Source organism: Phascolarctos cinereus, unplaced genomic scaffold (genome assembly GCF_003287225.1).
Source record: "Phascolarctos cinereus isolate Bilbo 61053 unplaced genomic scaffold, phaCin_HiC Scaffold_5;HRSCAF=322, whole genome shotgun sequence".
Classification (NCBI taxonomy): domain Eukaryota; kingdom Metazoa; phylum Chordata; class Mammalia; order Diprotodontia; family Phascolarctidae; genus Phascolarctos; species Phascolarctos cinereus.
Genome location: NW_027555958.1, coordinates 26,084,392 through 26,106,353, shown reverse-complemented (window position 1 = coordinate 26,106,353; position 21,962 = coordinate 26,084,392). Strand labels below are relative to the sequence as shown.

Below are 21,962 nucleotides of genomic sequence, written 5' to 3'. Positions count from 1 at the left end.
GGTGAAAAAAATCCTTCAGTAGCCATCTTGTGAATCAATTGATCAGCAAACATTATTAAGCACCTACTGTGTCCTAGGGGATAGAAAGATAAAGGTGGAACAGCCCCTCCTCTGATCTAGCAGGGATGGCCACATGCACATATAGAGTTTTATAGCTCATCCATACAAAGAACATAGACGGCAGTTTTGAGAGGGCCAAGCCAGTCTGAGGATGGCAGATGCACCTTCGCGTTCCAGTTCTGTGTGGGTGCCTATGAACACACATGTTCATAAACACACATGCATGATACACATACATCACACAGCAAATGGATGAGGAGCTGGTCCCAGAACTATAGAGGAGTCGGACTGCTTTGAGGAAATGGAAAAATTACCTTAATGACCCACAAGAGGCCATCTTTTTTTTGATTTTTTAAAAAATTTTATTAATTTATTTTGATTTATCAACAATCACGTCCATATGCTTTTGAGTTGAAAATTGTTCTCCCCCTTCCTCCCCCACCACCCTCCCCAAGATGGCACACAATCTGATATAGGCTTTACATTTACATACCCATTAAACATATTTTCACATTAGTGAAGATGTAAGTAAAAATTAAAACCAATAGAAGGACCCATCAGAAAGATGAAACAAAACTCAACATAAGGTAAAAATAAGTGATAGCGATTCGACTTCCATAGTTCTTTCTTTGGATGTGGACAGCGTTTTCCATCCCGAGAAGGCCATCTTTTTAATACCAAAGTTCTTCCCATGATGTTGGCCTTCTCATTCTGGAGCGTCGCTGCCCATGCTGGCCCCTGTTTCCTAATGTTGAGCTACTCTCAGGACCTCCATTTTGAGGAGGGGCTCAGGATGGCCATCCTTTGTTCCCCTCCCAGTTCTGCTTCTCACTATGGACTTCAATGATGTGTCCCATCCTCCCACCAGGACCTTCTTCTCCTCTTTCACCTCCCTTTGTGTGTGGCCTTCCCCCATTAGAATGCAAACTCCTTTCATATTACTGTCTTTCATATTACTTGCAGCTGTAGCCCCAGCACAGCGCCTGGAACATCGTGCTTCATAAATGCCTGTGGCCCTGCCTTGCCTTGTTATATGTCTTGGAGCAATACCATCCTTAAAGAATTGAGATTGAGTTTACCCAAAGGGCAATGGGAGCCCAAGTGAGTGTGAATAGGTTTAACAAATACACATTACAAATGAAGAGTTATGAAGGAAAAATGACCCGAGAGAAGTCATCGGGAAAAAGTGAGCTGATCACATAATGAGAATGGACAGGCTGGGTCCCTCAGAAGTATCTATGCTATCTTAAGAGCTTATGGAAGGCTTCTTGTTAGATAGATAGATAGATAGATAGATAGATAGATAGATAGATAGATAGATGGATGGAAGAAAGAAAAAAGGAAGGAAGGAAGCTGGAAAGAAAGAAAGAAAGAAAGAAGAAAGAAAGAAGAAAGAAAGAAAGAAAGAAAGAAAGAAAGAAGAAAGAAAGAAAGAAGGAAGGAAGGAGGAAGGAAGGAAGGAAGAAGAAGGAAGAAGAAAGAAAGAAGAAAGAAAAGAAAGAAAGAAAGAAAGAAGAAAGAGAAAGAAAGAAAGAGAAAGAAAGAAGGAAAGAAAGAAAGAAAGAAGAAGAAAAGAAAGAAAAGAAAGAAGAAGAAAAGAAAGGAAAGAGGAAGGAAGGAAGGAAGGAAGGAAGGAAGGAAGGAAGGAAGGAAGGAGGAAAGAGAAGGAAAGAAAGAAAGAAAGAAAGAAAGAAAGAAAGAAAGAAAGAAAGAAAGAAAGAAAAAAGAAAGAAAGAAAGGAAGGAAGGAAGGAAGGAAGGAAGGAAGGAAGGAAGGAAGGAAGGAAAGAGGAAGGAAGAAAGAAGGAAAGAAAGAAAGAAAGAAAGAAAGAAAGAAAGAAAGAAAGAAAGAAAGAAAGAAAGAAAGAGGAAGGGAGAGAGGGAGGGAGGAAGGAAGGATGGAAGACAGAAAAAAAGCCTATTTATTAAGTGTTTACTTAATCATAGTGTGCCAGATCCAAACAGGCAAAGACAGTGCCTGTCCTCAAGGAGGTTATATTCTAATAGGGATAGGAGGGAAGCAATGCCACATAAAAGGGAGGTAGAAAATGTAGGGGCAGGGCATGTGATATGGAAAAGACGTTTAAGGGGGTGGAGGCCCGGTTCCTGGGGCAGATGTGTGGAAGGTTACAGACCAAAGTCACATGAGACAGGCAATCATGTATGGGTTGTCATCTGCAGCATTGAAAAAAAGTATCCATATTGATGAGAGTATGGATCCACCAGAGAAATTGGCTGACTATTTAGGGGAAATCTGGTATAACAAAGTACACAGAACTTAGAATCAGGAGGCCCTGGGTTTGAATCCTGTCTCAGATACTTATGACTTGGGTGACCCCAGAAAAGTGACTTCATGGCTCTGTGCCTCAGTTTCCTCATCTGTAAAATGATAGGATTTGACGTGAAAGTTTCTAAGGTCCCTTCCACCTCAGAATTTATGATGCTATGAGCTTCCGGTCTATATGTATACATACATATGTATTTTGATTTTTTAGTGGAAGGTAAGAGTACTTTATGTGGAGTCAGAGGACCTAAGTTTGAATTTAGGCTTTATTCTTTTTGTTCCATCTGACTCTCTATGGCCCTGGACCCTCTGTTACCATTCCCACACTGTTTCCCCATTTATAAACTGGAAATAATAATAACTGTGGTAGTTCCCTCGCAGGGTTGTTATGAAGGTCAAATGAAATAATGTATGTCGAAAGCTTTTCAAACCTAAAGGTGCTCTGTAAATGTCAGATATTCCTATTATTAGTATTGTTATATTGGGCCAGGCCTGTGATCTCATCGGCTTAGGACAATCTTCATTCTCCTGGCCAGGAGCTCCCTCTGCCCAGTGTAGATCTGGGCCCCTTCTCTGCAGCCTTCTAGAATTACCTTGGGCTCTGAGGGGTGCAGAAGGGCCTTGCTCATGGATGTAAGGTCATGGGATGGAATGGATTAGAAAAACATTGATTAGTCGCTTATGAGGCGTCAGGCACAAACTGAGAAGAGGAAGAGGAAGCAAGGTGCCCTGCTCTTGGAGAGGTCACGTCCCAATTAAGGGAGCCAGGACATACTGGGAGTTTGGCTGCAGGGCAGAGAGAAAGGCCCACATGGAAAGATCCTCAGGAGTCAGCGTCAGGGCAAGGCCTAGAACTGTTAGGATTCAACCGCAGAATAGACTTCAAGGGCAAAGGGGATCATAAGAATTAAAGCTCAGAGGGGCCTTAGAGGCCATTCGTGAGGCCCAGGGGTTGACCAAACTCCTTAGAATTTGTTCAAGATTGTAAAAGTAGCAGAGGTAGGATTTGAACCAAGGTCCCCTGGTTCCAAGGCTAGCTTCTTTTCCACTGCACCACATTGAGTCAAAGGCAGGATTTGAACTCAGGGCTTCCTGACTCTGAGGCTGGCATGCCATCCACCACATCCCACTGCCTTCCATTTATTATTATTAATACCAGAGAGTTCAGCATTTTGAGGCAATTCCTTCATGTTGGTTGGTTATTTATACTGTATTAATGTTGATATCTCACATATAAAAGAAAAATGAGTGGCAAATGAGAACAAGATGGGCCAGTGACCGGATGAATGCCCCATAAGCGTTAATGACAATTTCTTTCCTTTTTCCTTCTTTTAAGACTGGATTGCTTTCTTACTCAGGCTGAAAATGCACTGGCATCTTGTGAGCTCAATCCCACTACTGATCAGCATGGTGGCTTTGACTCATTCCATTTCTGACCTGGGTTAGTTCCTCTTTCTTTAGGCAGCCTAGTGGATGATATCCCCCCTCCCCAACCTCCTGCCCAACTCTGGGAATTCACCACATTGGTGCCAGACTTTGTGATGATCCCTGATCAGCTGACCCCACTGTAGTTCAGAACCCTGAGGTCAAGGTGGGATTTGAGCTCAGAAAGATGAGTCTTCCTGACTTAGTGCCCAGCATTCTATGTACTATGCCACCTAGCTGCCCATATTTTCATAGCGTTCTCTAATTTAAAAAAAAAACCATCCCATAAAGAGTCTGAAGCGGCAGCTAGGTGGTGCAGTGAATGGAGCACCAGCCCTGGAATCAGGAGGACCTGAGTTCAAATACCACCTTAGACACATAACATTTACTAGCTGTGTGACTCTGGGCAGGTCACTTAACCCCAACTGCCTCACAAAAAAAAAAAAAAACTAAGAGTCTGAGTACTAATGTTCTCTCACAGATGAAGTCTGAGGCTCAGTGAGATGATGCCCCAAGTTCACTGAGTTCATAAGCATCTGAGCTAAGACTTCTCTTGAAGCTGGCTCATTTGACCCTGAGTCTGCCATGTTCTTTTCAACACCAAGCAGCTTCTCAGTCAGAAGCCATTTTCTTTTGCAAGGTGCATCCTTTCATTACCATTCAGAGACTGATTTGTGATTTTATCATCTGATTCCTCTGGCTCAGGTCTGCGGACTCCCACAAATCAGCTGCCCTGTTGGCACCTCTCTGTCAACTGCTCTTTATTAAGTGTCCTTATGAAAAATTAGACTATACATTGAGATTGATCAAGCTGGCCACTGATTTATTTACCACATAATCCATGGTGAGTTGCAGATTGTAGACAGCCATCTGTCACTCTCTGTCACATCAGCCAAAGACTCATTTGTTCCCCAAATGATCCCCTTCCCCCAAACCCACACTATTTATGTCTTTTCTCAAGGCAGAGAGATTCCTGGACCTCATGATCAAGCACACCTTTCCCATCAGTTACCTCTTCCTTCTTTTAGCACACTGGCCAGCAACAGAATTTTTTTTCTTTAAAACACTATTCAAATCAATGCCTACAAGTCACCCACAGTCAAAACAGAAGAACTATGTGTTTTTGTGGATGGTAGGGTCCTAGATCTTGGATCTGAAGGGTCCCCAGAAACCACCCGGTCCAACCCTTTCATTGAACGGATAAGGAAACTGAGGTGAGGTGACTTGTCCAACGTCACACAAATGGGATATGAACCCAAGTCCTCTGACTCCAAATCCAGCATTCTTTCTTCTGCCCCAACCAAAATTGGGCAGAAAGGACGGAAGGGGACAGGGCTTGAGCAGATGATTTAACCTTTCTGGGCCTCAGTTTGCTCATCTGTAAAAATGAAGGCTTAGACTAGATGGCCTTTGAGGTCCCTTCAAGCTCTAAATCTGTGATCTTAAGAAGGAAGGAAAGGAGACAATGAAAAAGAGAATAAGAAAGACAAGTAGAGAGAGAGGAAGGAAAGGAAAGAATGAGAAAGAGAAGAAGGAAGACAAGTAGAGAGAGAGGAAGGAAAGGAGAGAATGAGAAAGTGAAGAAGGAAGACAATAAGAGAGGGAGGAAGGAAAGGGAAGAATGAAGAAGAGAAGAAGAAAGACAAGTAGAGATGAGGGAAAGAAAGGAGAGAACAAGGAAAGGAAGAAGAAAGGCAGAGATGAAGGATGGAAAGGAGAGAAGGAAGACAAGTGGAGAGGTTGGAAGGAAAAAAAAGAGGGAGGGAAGGGAAGTAGAGGGCTCGTCTCCTGCAGGTTTGAAAGGCGCCTGTCATGACTTGAGCTGTGCCAGCCTGACCCAGCCTGGCCTGGGGCCTGGCACTTTGAAGTGATGCTCCTGCTATGCACTTTGGGCATTTCCTCCTCGATGATGACATTGAAATGAAAAGGACATAATACGTCACTGCCACCGTCCACTGTGGAGAGCCCGCTTCTGTGATTACTGAGTACCAGAGAGGGCGAAAGTGACTTGCCCAGGGTCACACACAGTAGGTGGTAAATCTGAAGTCCTCAGCATTCTATGCACCACAACATAATGTGTTGTGCCTATTTTACAAATGAGGAAACTGAGGCTAAGAGAGATTAAGACATATCAACCATCAACAGAGCTTAGGTTGATATAGATAGAGCAGCTATTAACCAGTGTGTCCCCTGGAGGAGTTCTTCATCTTTTTGTGTGTCCTGGACCTCTTTGGCAGGCTGGAAAAACCTGTGGACCTCTTCTCAGAATAAAGTTTTTAAGTGCATAAAACAAAATATCTGGGATTAAAAGGAAATCAATCTTATAGAAAAACAGTTGTCAAAATATATTTTTTAAGTTCACATACCCCAGGCTAAGAACCCCTGAATTTGAGCATGGTCTATACTATCAACTAGAGCACTTGTGTTTAAATTGAGGATTTAGCTAATCAAAGCCATTCCTACTTCTGCTTATGAAGACATCTACAAATTTAATGTTCAGTAACAGGAATCCAATTTCACCTCATATTTGATATCATAACAGTTCTCATCAAGTGACTTGGAACCAACAAATGTCTTCCATTCAGACTGGAGAGGCCAACAGGAAACTCAATAATGAATTTCCTAGTAGAACTAGGGAGGGATGATCTGGCCTTTGTCCCAGGATGCCCACTTTATACAGTGTTGATAGGAGGCAATGTGGTATGTCAAAGATCATTGGATTTGGGGTCAGAAAACCTGGGTTCAAATCCTGGTTCTGACACTTACTACCTGTGTGACCTTGATCAAATCACTTAATTTCAACAGACATCAATTTCCTTATCTGAAAATGAAGGGGTTAGTTTAGGCAGCTTCTCCATTCTCTTACAACTTCAGTAAAATCAGTTAGAATAGGAAGCTACCAAATGGTGGATTGAGATGAGCTTATCCCTCTTCCAGCTTCTCAGAACCTCAAAAGAGGGCCTGCTGGGCGCATCTTACCTTACAGATAATTGATGGCACTTGTCCTGTCTGCAAAAATGCTGCATTATGACTTTAATGGTTCCCTCCTCCTCAGAAATGAAGCTAAGCTCACTTCCATGAGCTCCAGCTACCTCTGACCTTTCCCCTCTTTGTGAACTCAGAATAATTTTTCTATGAAAGCAGCCACAAGGATTCCCCACAGCAAGGTTTTGTGGGCTGTAACCTGGCTTTCTTGGTGTTTTTCAAGTAGGAGATTTCTCCACATTTACTTTTCTTCCCACTCTCCTCCCCTCAGCTCAGCCATCTCTTTAATCAACCACTGGAATCAGAAGGAGATTAGCAACTTTGGGTTGTTTTCGGAATGACTCCTATAAAGGTTGTTCTACCTGAAAGTTAGATTTGAACTTTCTTGATTGACCTGCCAAACGTGATCCATTCCCCAGTTTTTCTTCTTTTCATTTCTCCAGACTTTTGTGTCAGCATGGTAAAATGACTGTGGTTCATATGTAATTATAGAAACATATAATGTATTTTATATATATATATACATATATATATATATAATATGTGTATATGTATATATGTGTGTATATCTATATCTATATCTATATCTATATCTATATCTATATCTATATCTATATCTATATCTATATCTATATCTATATCTATATCTATATCTATATCTATATCTATATCTATATCTATATATCTGTATATCTATATCTATATCTATATCTATATCTATATCTATATCTATATCTATATCTATATCTATATCTATATCTATATCTATATCTATATCTATATCTATATCTATAATCTATCCAGTCCCAGGACTATATCTACATAGTAAAGATAAAGGTCAGATTGTTGTTCAGTCACATCCAACTCTTCATGACCCCATGGACTATAGCAGCCTATACTGTCCTTGGGATTTCCTTGGTAAAGATACTAGAGTGATTGCCTTTTCCTTCTCCAGTGGATTAAGGGAAACAGAGATTAAGTGACTTGCCCAGGGTCACACAGCTAGTAAGTGTCTGAGGATGGATTGGAACTCAGGTCTTTCTGACTTCAGGTTCAGCATTCTATTCACTGAGCCACCTAGTTGCTTCAAAGGTCAGGCAGAGAAACTTTATTATGTAAGCCATGACAGAAACAGAGATTGGTTAGCTTACAGAATTTCTGTCAGCCAAGTGAGCTCTGAATATAAATGTATATAGGTGTACATATATATATATATTCTATTATCAACATAATAACTTCTACACATGTACTCACATATGTATAGCTACACATGTATACATGTGTGTATAGCTATAAATATGTTCATAGTGGCTGGGAAACAGAAAACAAATGGCGGGCAATTGAATTACTAATCTGTCATTGACCTTGGGGGAGCATAGAATGGCACCTTTGCTGTGCTCAGTGGCTAGGAGAGCAGGGGCCTGGGGAAGAGCAGTCAGAAAGATGGGGTGGGTGAACAAGACTGCTCATTTTGCACTGAAGGGTGCAAGAAGAAGTTTGTTTAAAGATGAAGGCCATCATGCCATGAGAGGAAAGATAGAAGACCCTTCTCTCTCTGTCTTGTCTTTCTTTCAAGACTGAATTCTTTTTAAGTAGAACGAATATGGAGATAAAAGACTCTTAGAATGCCAGAGATAAAAGATCTTTTTACAGTTGTAGTCTCTGTTCAGAAAAGGATACAAAAACAAATAGGGCAATTTTGTTAATAATATACTACATGTAATATATATTTAAAAACAAAAAATTAAAAAAAATAACAGAAGTTCATAATTTCCTAAGTAATCTTGTTTTTATTATTCTTTGAATATTGGAATGCTTGCTGATGATTGTAAAATATATAATAAAAAAGAAGAAAATTTAATTTCAAAACAATGTCTACTCCAACCATCACATTTTCAGAGGAAGAAACCAATGTCCATTAGTTTAAGTAAGTCAAGTTACTTGCCCAAGGTCACTTAGCTAGTGACAAAGCTAGGATTAAAGCCCAGGTCTCTCTGCACACAGTAGGTACCTAATGAATTTTTGTTGAGGTCCTTGGTGAAACTGAAGGTCTACTGGCTTCTCAGTTTCTTTCCACCACAGCATGCTGCCTCCTTCACCAACACCATTTCAAAGGGAGAGAATGAAATGTTCACATATGGGATTTTCTTTTTCATGGTGTTGAAATTTGGAATTGTCACACTGTTGTCATGGGCCCCACCTCCTTGCTCCTCTTGGACCACCATAGGCCATTACTTCCTAAAATAGAAATCATGAAGTGCCTAGAATTCAGATACCCCGGATGAAATAAAAGTTGAGCTTCTTACATGACAGCTCTTTTTACTGGTATATACTATGTGAGAAGTAAGAGGAGATCACCAGCAAATGATTGACTTCCCAACCCCTTATACAATCTTTCTTATTTCCAGTCCTAACACACTGAGGTTCCCTTTACCCTAGAGTTTGCTGACTCAGAGTCTCCCACATATAGCCCCCCCCCACACGCACACACTCGCATACACATGCACACACCCTTACATACATCTACCCTGGATGAATCACAGAACATTAGAAATGGAAGACACCTCAGAGGTCATTTGATCTCAACTGGTCAGTTTGCTGTTCAACTGGCCCCATATAAACTACCCATCTTTATCTCTCACTTTTCTCTCTTAGAAACACTATGGTATAGCAAACAGAGTATAATATTTAAAAAAAAAAGACACTGAGTCTGAACCTGCTCAGACACTTGATAGGCAGTTAGATCCTGGGCAAGTTAATTAATTGACTCTTCTGGGCTTCAATGTTCTCATCAGTAAAATGGAAGATTAGATTTAAGGTACATCGGTACATACATACATACATATATTCACACTGTCTCCTCTGATCAAACATAACATCCTCGGCAGCAGGGATTGTTTCTTTTTGTTTTGCTTTGGTTTGGTTTGTCTTTGTATCTCCCCAGGTTAGTGGTATCTGGTATACAGTAGGTGCCTAATAAAAATTGTGTTGACCTCTCTGGGCTTTAATTTCCTCCTCTGTCGAATAAAGAGCTATTGGTAAATGGTCTTTAAGGTCCTTTCTAGGCACCAATAGCAGTTGCCCCATGGATGGCATCCTGGACTTGGAAACATGAAGACCTGAGTTGCAATCTTGCCTGAGATACTCACTAGCCAGCCCTATGACCCTGGGCAAGTCACTGGACTTCTGTGTGCCTTGGTTTCCTCATCTGCAAAAGGGGGATAATAATAGCAACTACTCCCAGAGGTATTGTGAGGACCAAATGGGAGAACATGTGTAAAGTGCTTCATAAAACTTGAGGTGCTACAAAAATCCTCACTATTCTTATATCACCCTTTAAAGTCTACAGAGTGCTTTACACATATTCTTTCCTTTCATCTTCACCTGTGAAGGAGGTGCTATTATTATCTTCATTTCACAGATGAGGAAATGGAAGCTGAGAGCTGTTAAGTGACTTGCCCAGGGTCACAGAGTAACCTGAGGCCTGAGGCAGGATTTGAATATGGGTCTTCCTGACTCCAAGTCCAATGTTCTCTCCACTAGACCATGCTGCCTGCACACTCTGTGAATTATGAAACATCCAGTAACATTGGGTTGTGTAGGAAGGAAGGAAGAAAGGAAGGAAGGAAGGAAGGAAGGAAGGAAGGAAGGAAGGAAGGAAGGAAGGAAGGAAGGAAGGAAAGAAGGAAGGAAGGAAAAAGAAAGAAAGAGGGAAAGGAGGAAGGAGGGAGGAAGAGAAGGAAGGAAGGAGAAAGAATGCAGGAAAGAATAAGGGAAGGAGGGAAGAAAAAGGCAGGCAGGCTAGATGAATGGGTACAAAACCAATTTCAACAAAAGACAAATCATTTAGTGTCTATCATAGATATGTACATAACTTTTGGGGTCTCTTGTTCTGTTCACCAAGAAAATCACAGCAGAAATGTCTTTGGAGTTAAATGGACATGGTGATATGTTGACCAAATAGTTCTTTTATAAAGTATCTAGAACACAGTATGTTGTCATGCTTGGAAATTTGGTCTAATTCTGTTCTGTAGTAACTCTACCATCTGGATACCAAGCAGTGGTTCTCTGACAAATGTTGCTGGATTTTTGAGTCAAAGGGCTTAGTCTGAATCCTACCTCAGCTACTTAATGGCTAAATGATTTTCTGCAAGTCACTTAACTTCTCTGTGACTCAGTTTCCTCATGGGTAAAATAAAAGAATTGAACTACAGCCCGCCCCCCCCATCTATGATCCTATGACCGTGTTCTTAGTTTATAGGATTTCTAGCTAGAATAATTTATTCTGAAGGTCACATTCTTTTCTCTGGTAGTTTTGCAATGACCTTGCCCCAAGTCAGTGATGCTCTGAGCTGATCTATCAGAATAGCAGAGAGTCCATGAGCACATGTTGACCTGACTTGATCAGTCATCATTCTTCATGATTCAACTTTGACTTATTCCAATCTATCCTCCAGATAGTAACCAAATCAATATTCTGAAGACATGGGTTCTACCCATTGCATACAGACTCTGTGACCTTGGGCAAATCATTTAACCTGCCAATACCCTCCCTGCCCTTCCTCTCCCCCGGCCACCTTCTAAGCATCTGAGGTGCAGAACAGGTACTGACTTGCATTGGGAGAGGGAGTTCCCCTACGTCAGTGAGGTTCCAGGGACACAAATTCTCTCCCTTGCTCACAAACATTCAATGGCTCCAAGTTGTCTCCAGCATGAAATGAGAAGTCCTCATTTGGCTTTTAAAGGTTTTCAGGATCTGGCTCCTACTTACCTTGCCAGACTTCTTCCATACAATTCCTCTTCATGTTCTAAGCAAACTAACTGACATGTTCTTCCCCTAACTATCTACCGTCTACCATCTACCACCCATAATCTACCATCTCCCACCCTTGTGCCTTTGCCCAGTCTGTCTTCCATCCCAACAATCACTCCCCTTTGACCACCTCTTAGAATGCTTAGCTCCCTTCAAGGTTCAACTTCAGTTCTTCACTGAACAGTCCTAGCAGTGATGAGTCTTGAAATGATCCATCATCTACTTACTTATCCATTCACATAGGATCATAGAATAGGGATAAGGACTGACTCTGTGATCCTCACGGGTTTAAGGAACTCCCAGTTGAGGAAACCCTCTATCAGTGCCTATTGGCCTCTTCTCCACAATCTAGGGTCTTAGAGAGTTTTGTAAGTACTAAGAATTTAAGTGATTTGCCCTCGTCACACAGGTGGGACGTGTGGGAGGTAGGACATGAACCCAGGTCTTAGCATCAAGGCAGACTCTCTATCCATTTCACCACACTGTTTTCTGGCAGGCAAGAAAGGATCACTTGTTTAAAGCTGTAAGGCATCTCAGAGGCCATCTAGATCAACCTCATTTTATAAACGCAGGAGACATTTATAAATTATAAATACAAATTTATAAATGCATTGTTGAGGGATTCACTCAGGGTCATGCAGGTGAATCACCCTAGAACAGGGGTCCTTCACCTTTTTTGTGTCATAGACCCCTTTGGCAGTGTGGTAAAACCACTTTAGCAGATTTTAAAATACACAAGATTACAAAGGGAGTAAAACATATTGAAATCCACTTATCAAAGTACTTTTTTAAAAAAAATATGTTTATAGACTCCAGGTTAAGAAACTTTACCATGGAAGAATCTAATCCCCCTGAAGGCAAGGACTATTTCTTTTTTTTTTTTTGTCTTTGTGTCCCAGGTGCCTAGCCTAGTATCTCCTATGTTTAATAAATGTATGCATTTAATAAATGTTGGTTAAATGAAATTGAATCCAGAAGGCAGTGCTTCCTTACTCACTCTTCCCTTTCTCTCTCTTCTCTCTCCTTCTCCATGTCTTCCATGTTTCGCTCCCCCTCCCCCTCCCCCAGTGCATTCCCAAAAGCAGAACAGACAGACCTGCGTCAGGAAGAGCTTAATATGCGCCTTTGCCATGGCCTTCATTATCAGTGTCATGTTGATCGCGGCCAATCAGATTCTCCGCAGTGGCATGGAGTAGTAAGTAGTCTTTCACCCGACACTGTGAACCAAACTCGCCATGCATGTGCATGCCCGGTGGGCAGACTTTTTTCCTCCATGAAACCGGAAAGGGAACGTGGTGGACACCAAGACGCTTTCGGCAAAGGGAACCCGAGGCCGGCAGGACGACCCGTCTTAAGAACCAGCTCCATCTTCTTGTCAGGGACACCAAAGGGCTGTCTTCAATGCTTTAATAGTTTTGTTTCCTAATGCAATAAAATTTAAAAAAATAACATAAAAACCCGGGGAGTTCTGAATTCTTGCTTCAGCCATCAATAGGAACTCTGAGGAGAAGCTTCATTTCCATCCGGGACCGACGTGTGGTGGTCTACGCTGGGAGTCGGAAAGAGAGAGAGAGAGACAGATCAGAGACTGAGAACGAGCTGCAGCTACTACTGGCCAACTCCATACATCCAACCCAAAGCTTGGCCAACAGCAGACTCTTCCTGGGGGTGGGCCTATTTTGGCTCCACCGAAGCTGACGTTGGTGTATCTGCAAAGAAGACCACCATTTCATCTCCCTCAGCTTACTCCGTCCACCCCCAACGGAGCCCCTGCGACGTGAGGGCAAAGCCATTGTACAGGATCATGGTTTTCAAGTGGTACCACACCTTATTGGTGTGCGTGTGTGTTTGCGTGCTATTCCTACTTTTTTTTTCACTGCCTTGGACACAGGACTTTTTTTTTTTTGGCAGAATTGAGGGCTGGGGAGGAGGGCTTTGGGTCTCCATTTGCAGTTTTCTTTCTGTCCCCGGCGCAGATAGGGGAAGCTCCTTTTATGCACCAGCATCTTGGAATCTGCATAGAGCCTTTTTCCCAAACTTGCCTCCTGTGCAGCCATTAGAGAGAGAAAGAAAAAAAGGAAATATATGTGTATATGTATAAATATATAGGTATATTTGGCTTCCTTATGTATGTGCCCAACTGTGCCATTGTCCATTCTAAATTTTTTGTTTCTGCTATAAATCGGTCCCTTAGCAATGCAATTATTATTATTGTATTATTATTATTATTATTGTTATTCTTTTTTACTGGGGTAGATGGAATATTTTAAGACCTCCAACTATGTGTTATCTTTGGTGATGGAGATAAAGAATGAGCAAATCTTTCTGCCAGATCTACTCTGTAGGTGACATTCTCCTGGAGGAACATCTTTCCTTTTCTCCGTCAGTCATTCTTCCCCCTTCCCTGTCAGGTTCCATCAGTGTGTGGGCTCAGGGTAAAATCAGCCCAACAGAGCATTTGAAGCCAAAGTGACTGAGATGGAAAGATCAAACTACTATATTTTACATAACATCTCCTGACATTCAGATTCTGCGATTGACTCATTTTCATGGAAGAGATTTTAATGAGCTTAGCAAACAAGACAGGTAATTTACTTTTGCATGCACGGTGATGGTGGTGGTGGTGGCAGTGGTGGTGGTGGTAAAGAGGGGAACAAAATGACCTGTTTTCAATGCAATCTTGAAAACTGTAATTTAGTTTCTTTTCTAAGGTGCCGTATCAGTCTATTACAATTAATTCTCGTTTTGCATAGTCTGATTAGTGAAATCTCATCAACTGTAACATTTCTCTGTAACATTTCTCATTGTACTTTTCCAAGCTCGGTTGGGAGCTCAGAAATACTTCATTAAATTCTGTCATGGGGTTTTTCTGGGTGCATTCTCATCTACATCCTAAATCCAAAAGCTTTTTCTTGCTTGTTACCTTTCTTTCCTTCCTGTTTTGGAGTAACTGAATACTCACCTATCTGGGTTTGGGAGCCTGCTTTATCTTCTTGGAGCATGCCCCTACTTTACCTCTCCTCCTTCCATCCCACGACACCCCACCCTGCAATCTGGCCCCACTTCAAGCTTTCTTCCCCTCCTTCTCCTCCCCAGTCACCACAGTTAGTTGTGTGTTCGTAAGACGGGATCAACTCATCTGTAGAATCTTCCTGCCATAGGAAAGTGAGAATCTTCACACTATGCAGATATAAGGGTGTCAAAACAAAAAGACAAAAAACAAGGTTTCCTATGAGTGATAGTGGAAGTAGGCTAGGAAGCAGATGTGAGCCTCTGGGACCACAGTTGGGCGGTCCAGGGTTCAGGGAATCCCCCTTCTGAAATCCCCATGGAGTCAGAGTTCAGGATCTTATTGACAGTTTACTTTTGACTTTCTGTGTGATGTCAGCCAAGTCACATTCCCTCTCTGGGCCTATTTTCCTGCCAGTATAGCTAGAGGACTAGGCTACCCCACCTGTGAGAATCCTTCCAGGTCTAACATTCTGAGATATACAGCGTCATGGTTTTAGGGGCCATGAAGTCCAACCCCCTCACTTTACAGTTGAGGAATGGAAACCCAGAGATATTAATGACTTGTGACCCAAGGTCACTGACCCCAAATCTAACACTCTTTCCAGTATGACCCCACTTTGATCCTATGCACCCAATGGTAGCCTCCTAAGGAAAGAAGTGTCCAGTGGCCAGCACTCCCCCGTGTAGGCAGGCAGAGATTCAGAGTGAATGGTACCTGCCTAGGCCTTCAGGATGGAGGCAGAGGTGGAAGAAAGCTCTACTTTAACTTCAGTTTCAATTCAGGGATTCCTCAGAGCCCGCAGGGACCATCAGTATTGTCTGCTGCTATGAACCCCTCCTTTTTGAGTGGGAGGAAACTGAGTGAGGAAGTAACTCTTAATGCATGCCAGAGCCAGGATTTGGTACCTTGTTTGGGTTTGATCCCCCTGGATAAATGCCCTTTTCTACAGGGTGACATCCCTTTCCCTCTGAAGTAGTACTAGATCCTAGTGCTGAATAAAAATTCATGGAAAGTGCTTTAGAGGATGCAAATAGATCTCTTTAAATTCTCTCCTGGTTAGTCACTTCAAAAGAAGAGCTGTGGGGGCCCTTGGAGGCCTTGGAAGTCTGTACTCCAATGATAGGGCAAGCAGATAGCATGGAAGGGCAATTGAAAGGGAAACCATGCTGCCTCCCCTCAGCTAGGCTCCCTGCCTCAGTAGCCCTGGCAGCAGAAGCCCAAGCCAGAAACAGTACAGAGTATAGCACTTTAATTCATGAGACCTGAAAGCTTGCTTCAACAGCATCCTGCTCATGGTAATTCATACCAATGGTACTAGATATATAAGGCAGCTATTTCTCACTCTCCAAAGACAGCCAGGGCGAGTGTCAAGCATCATGGCAAGGATTGATCCCTTATTGATGATTCTGAAAGGACCCCCTGCCTTCCACAGTGAGAGAAAAGCCAAGAGAGACATCTCTATGTGTGATTATTATGCCAGATGTGAGATCATCCTGCGCGTTAGGGGACTGAGCCAGAAATAATATCTCCTGGAATCCATTCCAGCCCTTCGGATGCTCACTGTCTACCAGTAGAGGGTAGGGGGAGTCCCTTTCTCTCTCTCACACTTCCTCCCTCCTCACCTCTCCAATGTTCATCTCAGAGCAGCCTGAAGCAGGGATCAGATGGGGTCTTCTTCAGGTGGGAGAAAATGGCTGCTGGGGTGCAGGCCCCAAGGAAGATGTCTACAACACACTCCTAGATTTAGATCAAGGAAGCAACCTTAGAATTCTCATTTTTCAGATAAGGAGATTTAGGCCTAGAAAAGTGGCTTGCCGTGGGGGTCACACTGACCTCTTCTGGGCCCCAGAATGCACCAGAATGCCCTGAAAGGGGCAAAGACCGAGAACACTGATGCCCCTGTCTGTGCCGGTGGGGTGGAGAGGGAAAAAGGAAGGAAGGAGGGAAGGGGGTCAGGAAGGAGGAGGGCTGTCTGTAAAACTTCGCCTAGGGGCCTGGAATCTCAGCCCTGGGACCACTTATTAACCCACTTAGTGGTGTCCAAGGAGCAATTCACATTTTGGAAAGCAGCCCCATACTGATGGCCTCTCGTTGAGCTATTTCCTGGCTTCTCCTTAGTGGTGAGGGGTTGGGCAGCAGGGAGCTGATTTTATGGGCCTGATTCACTGGCTTGGTCTGGGAAGCATTTGCTGCTTCCTTGCAAGGCTGGCCTAGGATACTGATACCCTAGCCTTCCTGGCCCCCGCTCATGGGTGTTTTCTTAGATGGAAGAAACCTGGCCTCTCTGGGCCCTTTTCTCCATCTCCCAGACACCATGCCTGGGCCCCCTTCCCGGCCATATCCTGAGTGAGATGCTTAACACATAAAGGACTGAGAAGCAGACCATGGAATCTGAGGCTGAAAGAAAGACCTTGGAGATCATTTGGTTGATACTCTAGCTGGGTAGAGGAGGAAGTGGAGATTGGGAGAGCAGAAGTCACTTGCCCAAGGTCACAGAGCCAGTAGGTAGCCAAGCTGGGATTTGAACCCAGATTCCTCCTACTCAGTATGCAGAGACTGTCTTACTATGCCATAGTTATTCACTTCCTGTCTCTTTTGTCCCCAGAGTTGACTGGACAGAATGGACTATTATGCTGGAAAACCAGCTGCCCCTAGCTTGGTGAGGGGGAGCTGAAGGAAGAGGTCCCTAGGATGAGTCCCTAACCACAAAGCCACTACAAAAGCCATTCCAAAAGAGCAGTGGCCTCAGTGTCCTAAAGGTCTCCTACTTGCTGACTGTATGGGCAAATCACTTCTCTCTGGCTCTCAGCTTCTCCTGCTGTCAGATGAGGAAAGGAGGAGAGCTTGACAAGGTCAGGAGTTCTTAACCTCTTTGGCATCTGATAGACCCCTTTTATGGACCCTTTCTCAGAATAATGTTTGTTACCTACACTCATAATCCAAGAAAATGCTAAATTTCAATTAGAAGCTATTGAGAATAAAGATAGAATTTTGTCCCATCCGAGTTCACGAACCCCTCTGGAATCTTAGGAAGAATCCCTGGACGAGTTGACCTCTTCAGAGCCCTTTTCTGTGTTGTGTTCCATGAGTCTCCTCTAACTTTGCAGCAATCCTGGGGAGCAGGGGGGAGATCAGTGACAAACACAGTGTATAGTGTAAGTCCCTTCTGCCAGAACAGGTGCTAATGAGGCCACCACAAAGGGCGGTGGGAAAACTGGAAGTAGGGGAAGGAGGAACTGCTTGGAAGAGAAACTTGGACAAAGAAAAAAGATTACAGGCCCCTAGGTCTATGGATGGAAGAGACCCCAGAGGCCATAAGGTCCAAGCCCTTCATTTTACAGAATAAGAAACTGAGTACTAGGGAAATTAAGTGACTTACCCAAGGTCACATAGCTGGTGTCAGAAGCAAACTTTGAACTCAGGTCCTCTGATGCCAGAGCCAGTGCTCTGTCCATTGTGTGGAGAAACCTCCTTTCATCCCCTTGTCCTAAGTAGAAGCTGTTGCTACAGCTTTGTCTCCCACCTCTGCCCGCCACCTCTCTGACATCCCAACTCGGGAGCATCCTGTGTTGGGGTCAAGAGCAGTGCATGGCAAATCCCACAAAGAGTATCTGTATAGCAGAGATGTCACTATGGCAACCCTCACGCTCTGCCGTGGGCTTGCCAAGCCACAGAAAAATATGGAATGCTTTCTTAAGGAATGCTGGGGGCCTGCTGGCTTACAACCCAACTCCCTTGCAAAAAGGCTCCTGCGGGCAGCAGAATATCCCCCCCAAACCACTGGGCCCACCCAGCCACCCTTCCCTCCCAGCTATCCTGCACTCGGGTACCACTTGTTCATTAGCGCAGGGCAGCTGTTGCCAGCAGGGCCTTCACCCGCTGCCTCCTTCCTAAGCTGGCCCCCAAAGCCTAACTGTGGTCTGGAGGGCAGCAAAGCTTATAATCCTACCATTAAGACAAAAAAAGCCTCATCTCATCTGTTGAGAAGCTCCTGATGAGCCAGCGATGTGGAGTGAGGTAGCTGAAGGTTCAGCCATAGGTTGATTCGTGTCTCCTATTTCAGGAGTTTCGGTGAGGTCAACTATGGATGGTGGACAAACTTCCTGTATTGCTAAGCAATAGGTCATAAGGCCTTTAAACTAGAGCCAGATGGGGCCATGGAGGCCATTGAGTCCAACTGCCTAATTTTACAGGAGAGGAAACTGAGGCCAAGAGAGAGAAAGTTACTTGCCTAAAGTCAAGTAGGTGGGACCATAGAATCCTCAATCCAGAAATGGAAGGGACCTCTGAGGCCCATCAAGTCCAGTCCCCTCTATGAGGAGACAAGGGATGGAAAGTGACTTGCTCAGGGTCACTCAGTGGAAGGGCCAGGATTTGAACAGAAGACCTCCTATGCCAAATACAACAGTCTGTCTCCTGTGCCACGCTGCCTCCCATGAGTGGTGCACAGGAAGAGTTTTCCTTTCCTTACCTGCTCTTATCTATTTTTGTCATATCCTTATGACAAATAGTCTTCTGTCCTGCATCTGTCCTCATTCAACGTCATCCAAAAGGAAGAGGACAAGTCTACTTGGGCCATCTGCTCCTCCCCAACTCCATTCCCCTTCCCTCAAGTGGACCAAACCTTGAGATGAGTCACCAGCAGCCCAGTGAGATGATACACTCACCTTTCGCCCTAAGAATCTTGCACTAAGTTTGCATGCCAGATCTGAGTCAGAGACGAAAGTGAACTCCATTTTCAGTGGTTCCTAGCTTAGCGTGGCCTCCCTACCTGTGGACTGAGGTCCTTGGCACCCAGAGTGGGCAAGGTGGGCCAGCTCAGGGGGTGTCTGATTGGGTTGGCTGCTCTCCAGGGATGGGAATCCTGGGTTACCCTGAGCCTTTGCTGCCTGGGACAGATATACCTGTTGGGCTATGCCTGATCCATCCTACGTTCCCATGCCCACCACCCTGGCTCTGCGCCACTTATCCAAAGCTACCAAGGTACATTGATTCCTGGGGGCCCCTGTGCAGTGGAGAAATGAGTACTCTCTAACTATGCCTTCATTTGGCCAGAAAAATAAACTGAGGCTCAGAATAATAATAGTAACTGATATGTACATATCATACTGATATTTATAGCAACTCATATGTATATAGTTCCGTGACATTTGCAAAGTGCTTTAAATACATAAGTTCATTGAAGCCTCACAAAAACCATTCAGCATTATCATCCTCATTTTATAGATGAAGGAACTCAGTTTCAGAGACCTTAAATGATTTGACCATAGCTCTAAGTGCCCAAGTCAGGATCTGAACCCAGGTCCTTCTGATTTCAAGGCCTTTTGATAATGGGAGAAATGGCTTTGCTCCTCTTATATTGAAGATCGTGGGAGGTATGGGAACTTCAGAGTGAACAGATGCTTTGCCTCTCCAAAGAGGACATGGTAAGGACATCTGGACTCTGGTTGCTGGAGGAAAAGTGGAACTGAGGCTGGAACCAAGCTCTGTCAGAGGCTGGAAATTGTTGCCAGGGGAGGTAAATTAGGGTAATTCTTTCCTGAAGATCTCGAAGATTGTGGGATCAAAGATTTAGACCTGGACAGGGCATTAGAGACCATTGAGTTCATCCCAGTCATTTTGGATAGGAGGGAATTGAGACCCAGAGAGGTTGAACAATTTACCCTGTGTCACACAGGTATTTAGTGGGAGAGGGAGGCAGAGAGAGAACCCAAGTCCATCTGCCTATAAGAGGTTGGAGCCAACATTCCCTAGAGAAAAGGGAGGGGAATTGCCTTTGATGCCTTCATCAGCTACCTTCTCTATGCCCTAAGATTCTAGGGTTCAGGGGTTCATCCTCTGGTTCTCCCCATCCTCATACCACTCCCCAACAATGCCTCATCCTTCAGCCATTCTATAAGGGGAAAGATTCAGGGACAGTAAAGAAAGCCTACTGAGCAGCCAAGGTCTTATTTTCAAATTACTTAAAGTCATGTTAAAATAAAAGAGGCTTTGGGCTGCCTCCTAAAGACCCCGTCTCCATGACAATTTAAATGTCAGGACTGCTCAGCTTCAATGCGCGCTTCCTTTGGCTAAGCTGCTCCAAAGACAGGAGTCAGCAGCGATGGGGCTTTGCAGCACAGTGCCTGGCCGCCTTACGTCACTTCAGTAAATAAATAAGTGAATTACTGAGTGAGTGAGCAAATGTGTGAGTGAGTGTGTGAGTGGGGAAGTGAGAGAGTGAGTGTGTGAGTGAGGAAGTAGCTGAGGGAGGAAGTGAGTAAATATGGAACAGAGACAGAAAAAAAGTTGAGACAGGACATAGCAAGGGAGCGTCTCACTGGACATCTGACAGACCCCTTCTCACCATTAATGTTCAAGGCAGTGTGTGGAGATGTGATCCCAAACTGGTCTGCATTTCCTGATACCTCAGGGAGTATCCAGTAAACACAACAGGAAAATTAACCTGGAGGCATGCTGATGGGGGAGAGAATATGTCCTTTAGGAATGAGGCAAGAGGATCATAGACATGGAGCAGGATGGGATGTTCCAGGTCATCTAGTATAGGACCATAGATTTTAAGTTGGAAGAGACACCAGAGGCCATCTAGTTGAAGCCCCTAATTTTACAGATGGGAAAACTGAGGCCCTAGGGATTTGCAATAGAACATAGAAACACCTCAAAGTGTGGAAGCCATGACTGCAGAACAATGGAAAGAGTATGTGCCTCTAATTTCACATTCCTACTAAACATGATTTGTGATCTCTCTTCTCCAGAGGTCTCTCCTCTGTCTCTCTCTTTGCCTCTGTCTTCTCTCTCCCCTCTCTTCTTTTCCTCTCCTCTCTTCTTTTTCTCTCTTCCCTTCCCTTCCCTTCCCTTCCCTTCCCTTCCCTTCCCTTCCCTTCCCTTCCCTTCCCTTCCCTTCCCTTCCCTTCCCTTCCCTTCCCTTCCCTTCCCTTCCCTTCCCTCCCCTTCCCTTCCCTCCCCTCCCCTCCCCTCCCCTCCTTCCCTCCCCTCCCCTCCCTCCCCTCCCCTCCCCTCCCCTCCCCTCCCCTCCTCTCCCCTCCTCTCCTCTCCTCTCCTCTCCTCTCCTCTCCTCTCCTCTCCTCTCCTCTCCTCTCCTCGCCTCTCCTCTCCTCGCCTCTCCTCGCCTCTTCTCTCTCTCTTTCTCTGTTTCTATCTCTCTGGCTCTCTCTCCCTGTCTCTGTCACCCTCCTTTTCTGCCATTTACTCAGGTTGACATTTGGGTTTTTGAAGCCATAAGTGTGCCTTCTCTCATTGCATACAAAGGGTACCTGGAGACAGATTCTCTAACACAGAGATTTCCAATGTTATTGGAGAAGACCAGAGAACATTGAGCCTGGGGAGTCAAATCATCATAGATTTACAACAAGGAAGGAATCC

General features: G+C 44.0%; 1 protein-coding gene across 2 annotated transcripts in view; it reads left to right on the top strand.

Moving 5' to 3' along the window:
- The window catches only part of CALN1 (calneuron 1), a 468,953-nt gene extending 447,494 nt beyond the window's left edge, over positions 1 to 21,459 (top strand). For both annotated transcript variants that reach the window (XM_078154728.1, XM_021007064.2), the window contains exon 6: positions 12,635 to 21,459. In XM_078154728.1, the coding sequence (XP_078010854.1) occupies positions 12,635 to 12,762 (128 nt within the window). In that variant the 3' untranslated portion in view covers positions 12,763 to 21,459. The remainder of the gene's footprint in view (positions 1 to 12,634) is intronic.
- The last annotated feature ends 503 nt before the right edge of the window (positions 21,460 to 21,962 follow it).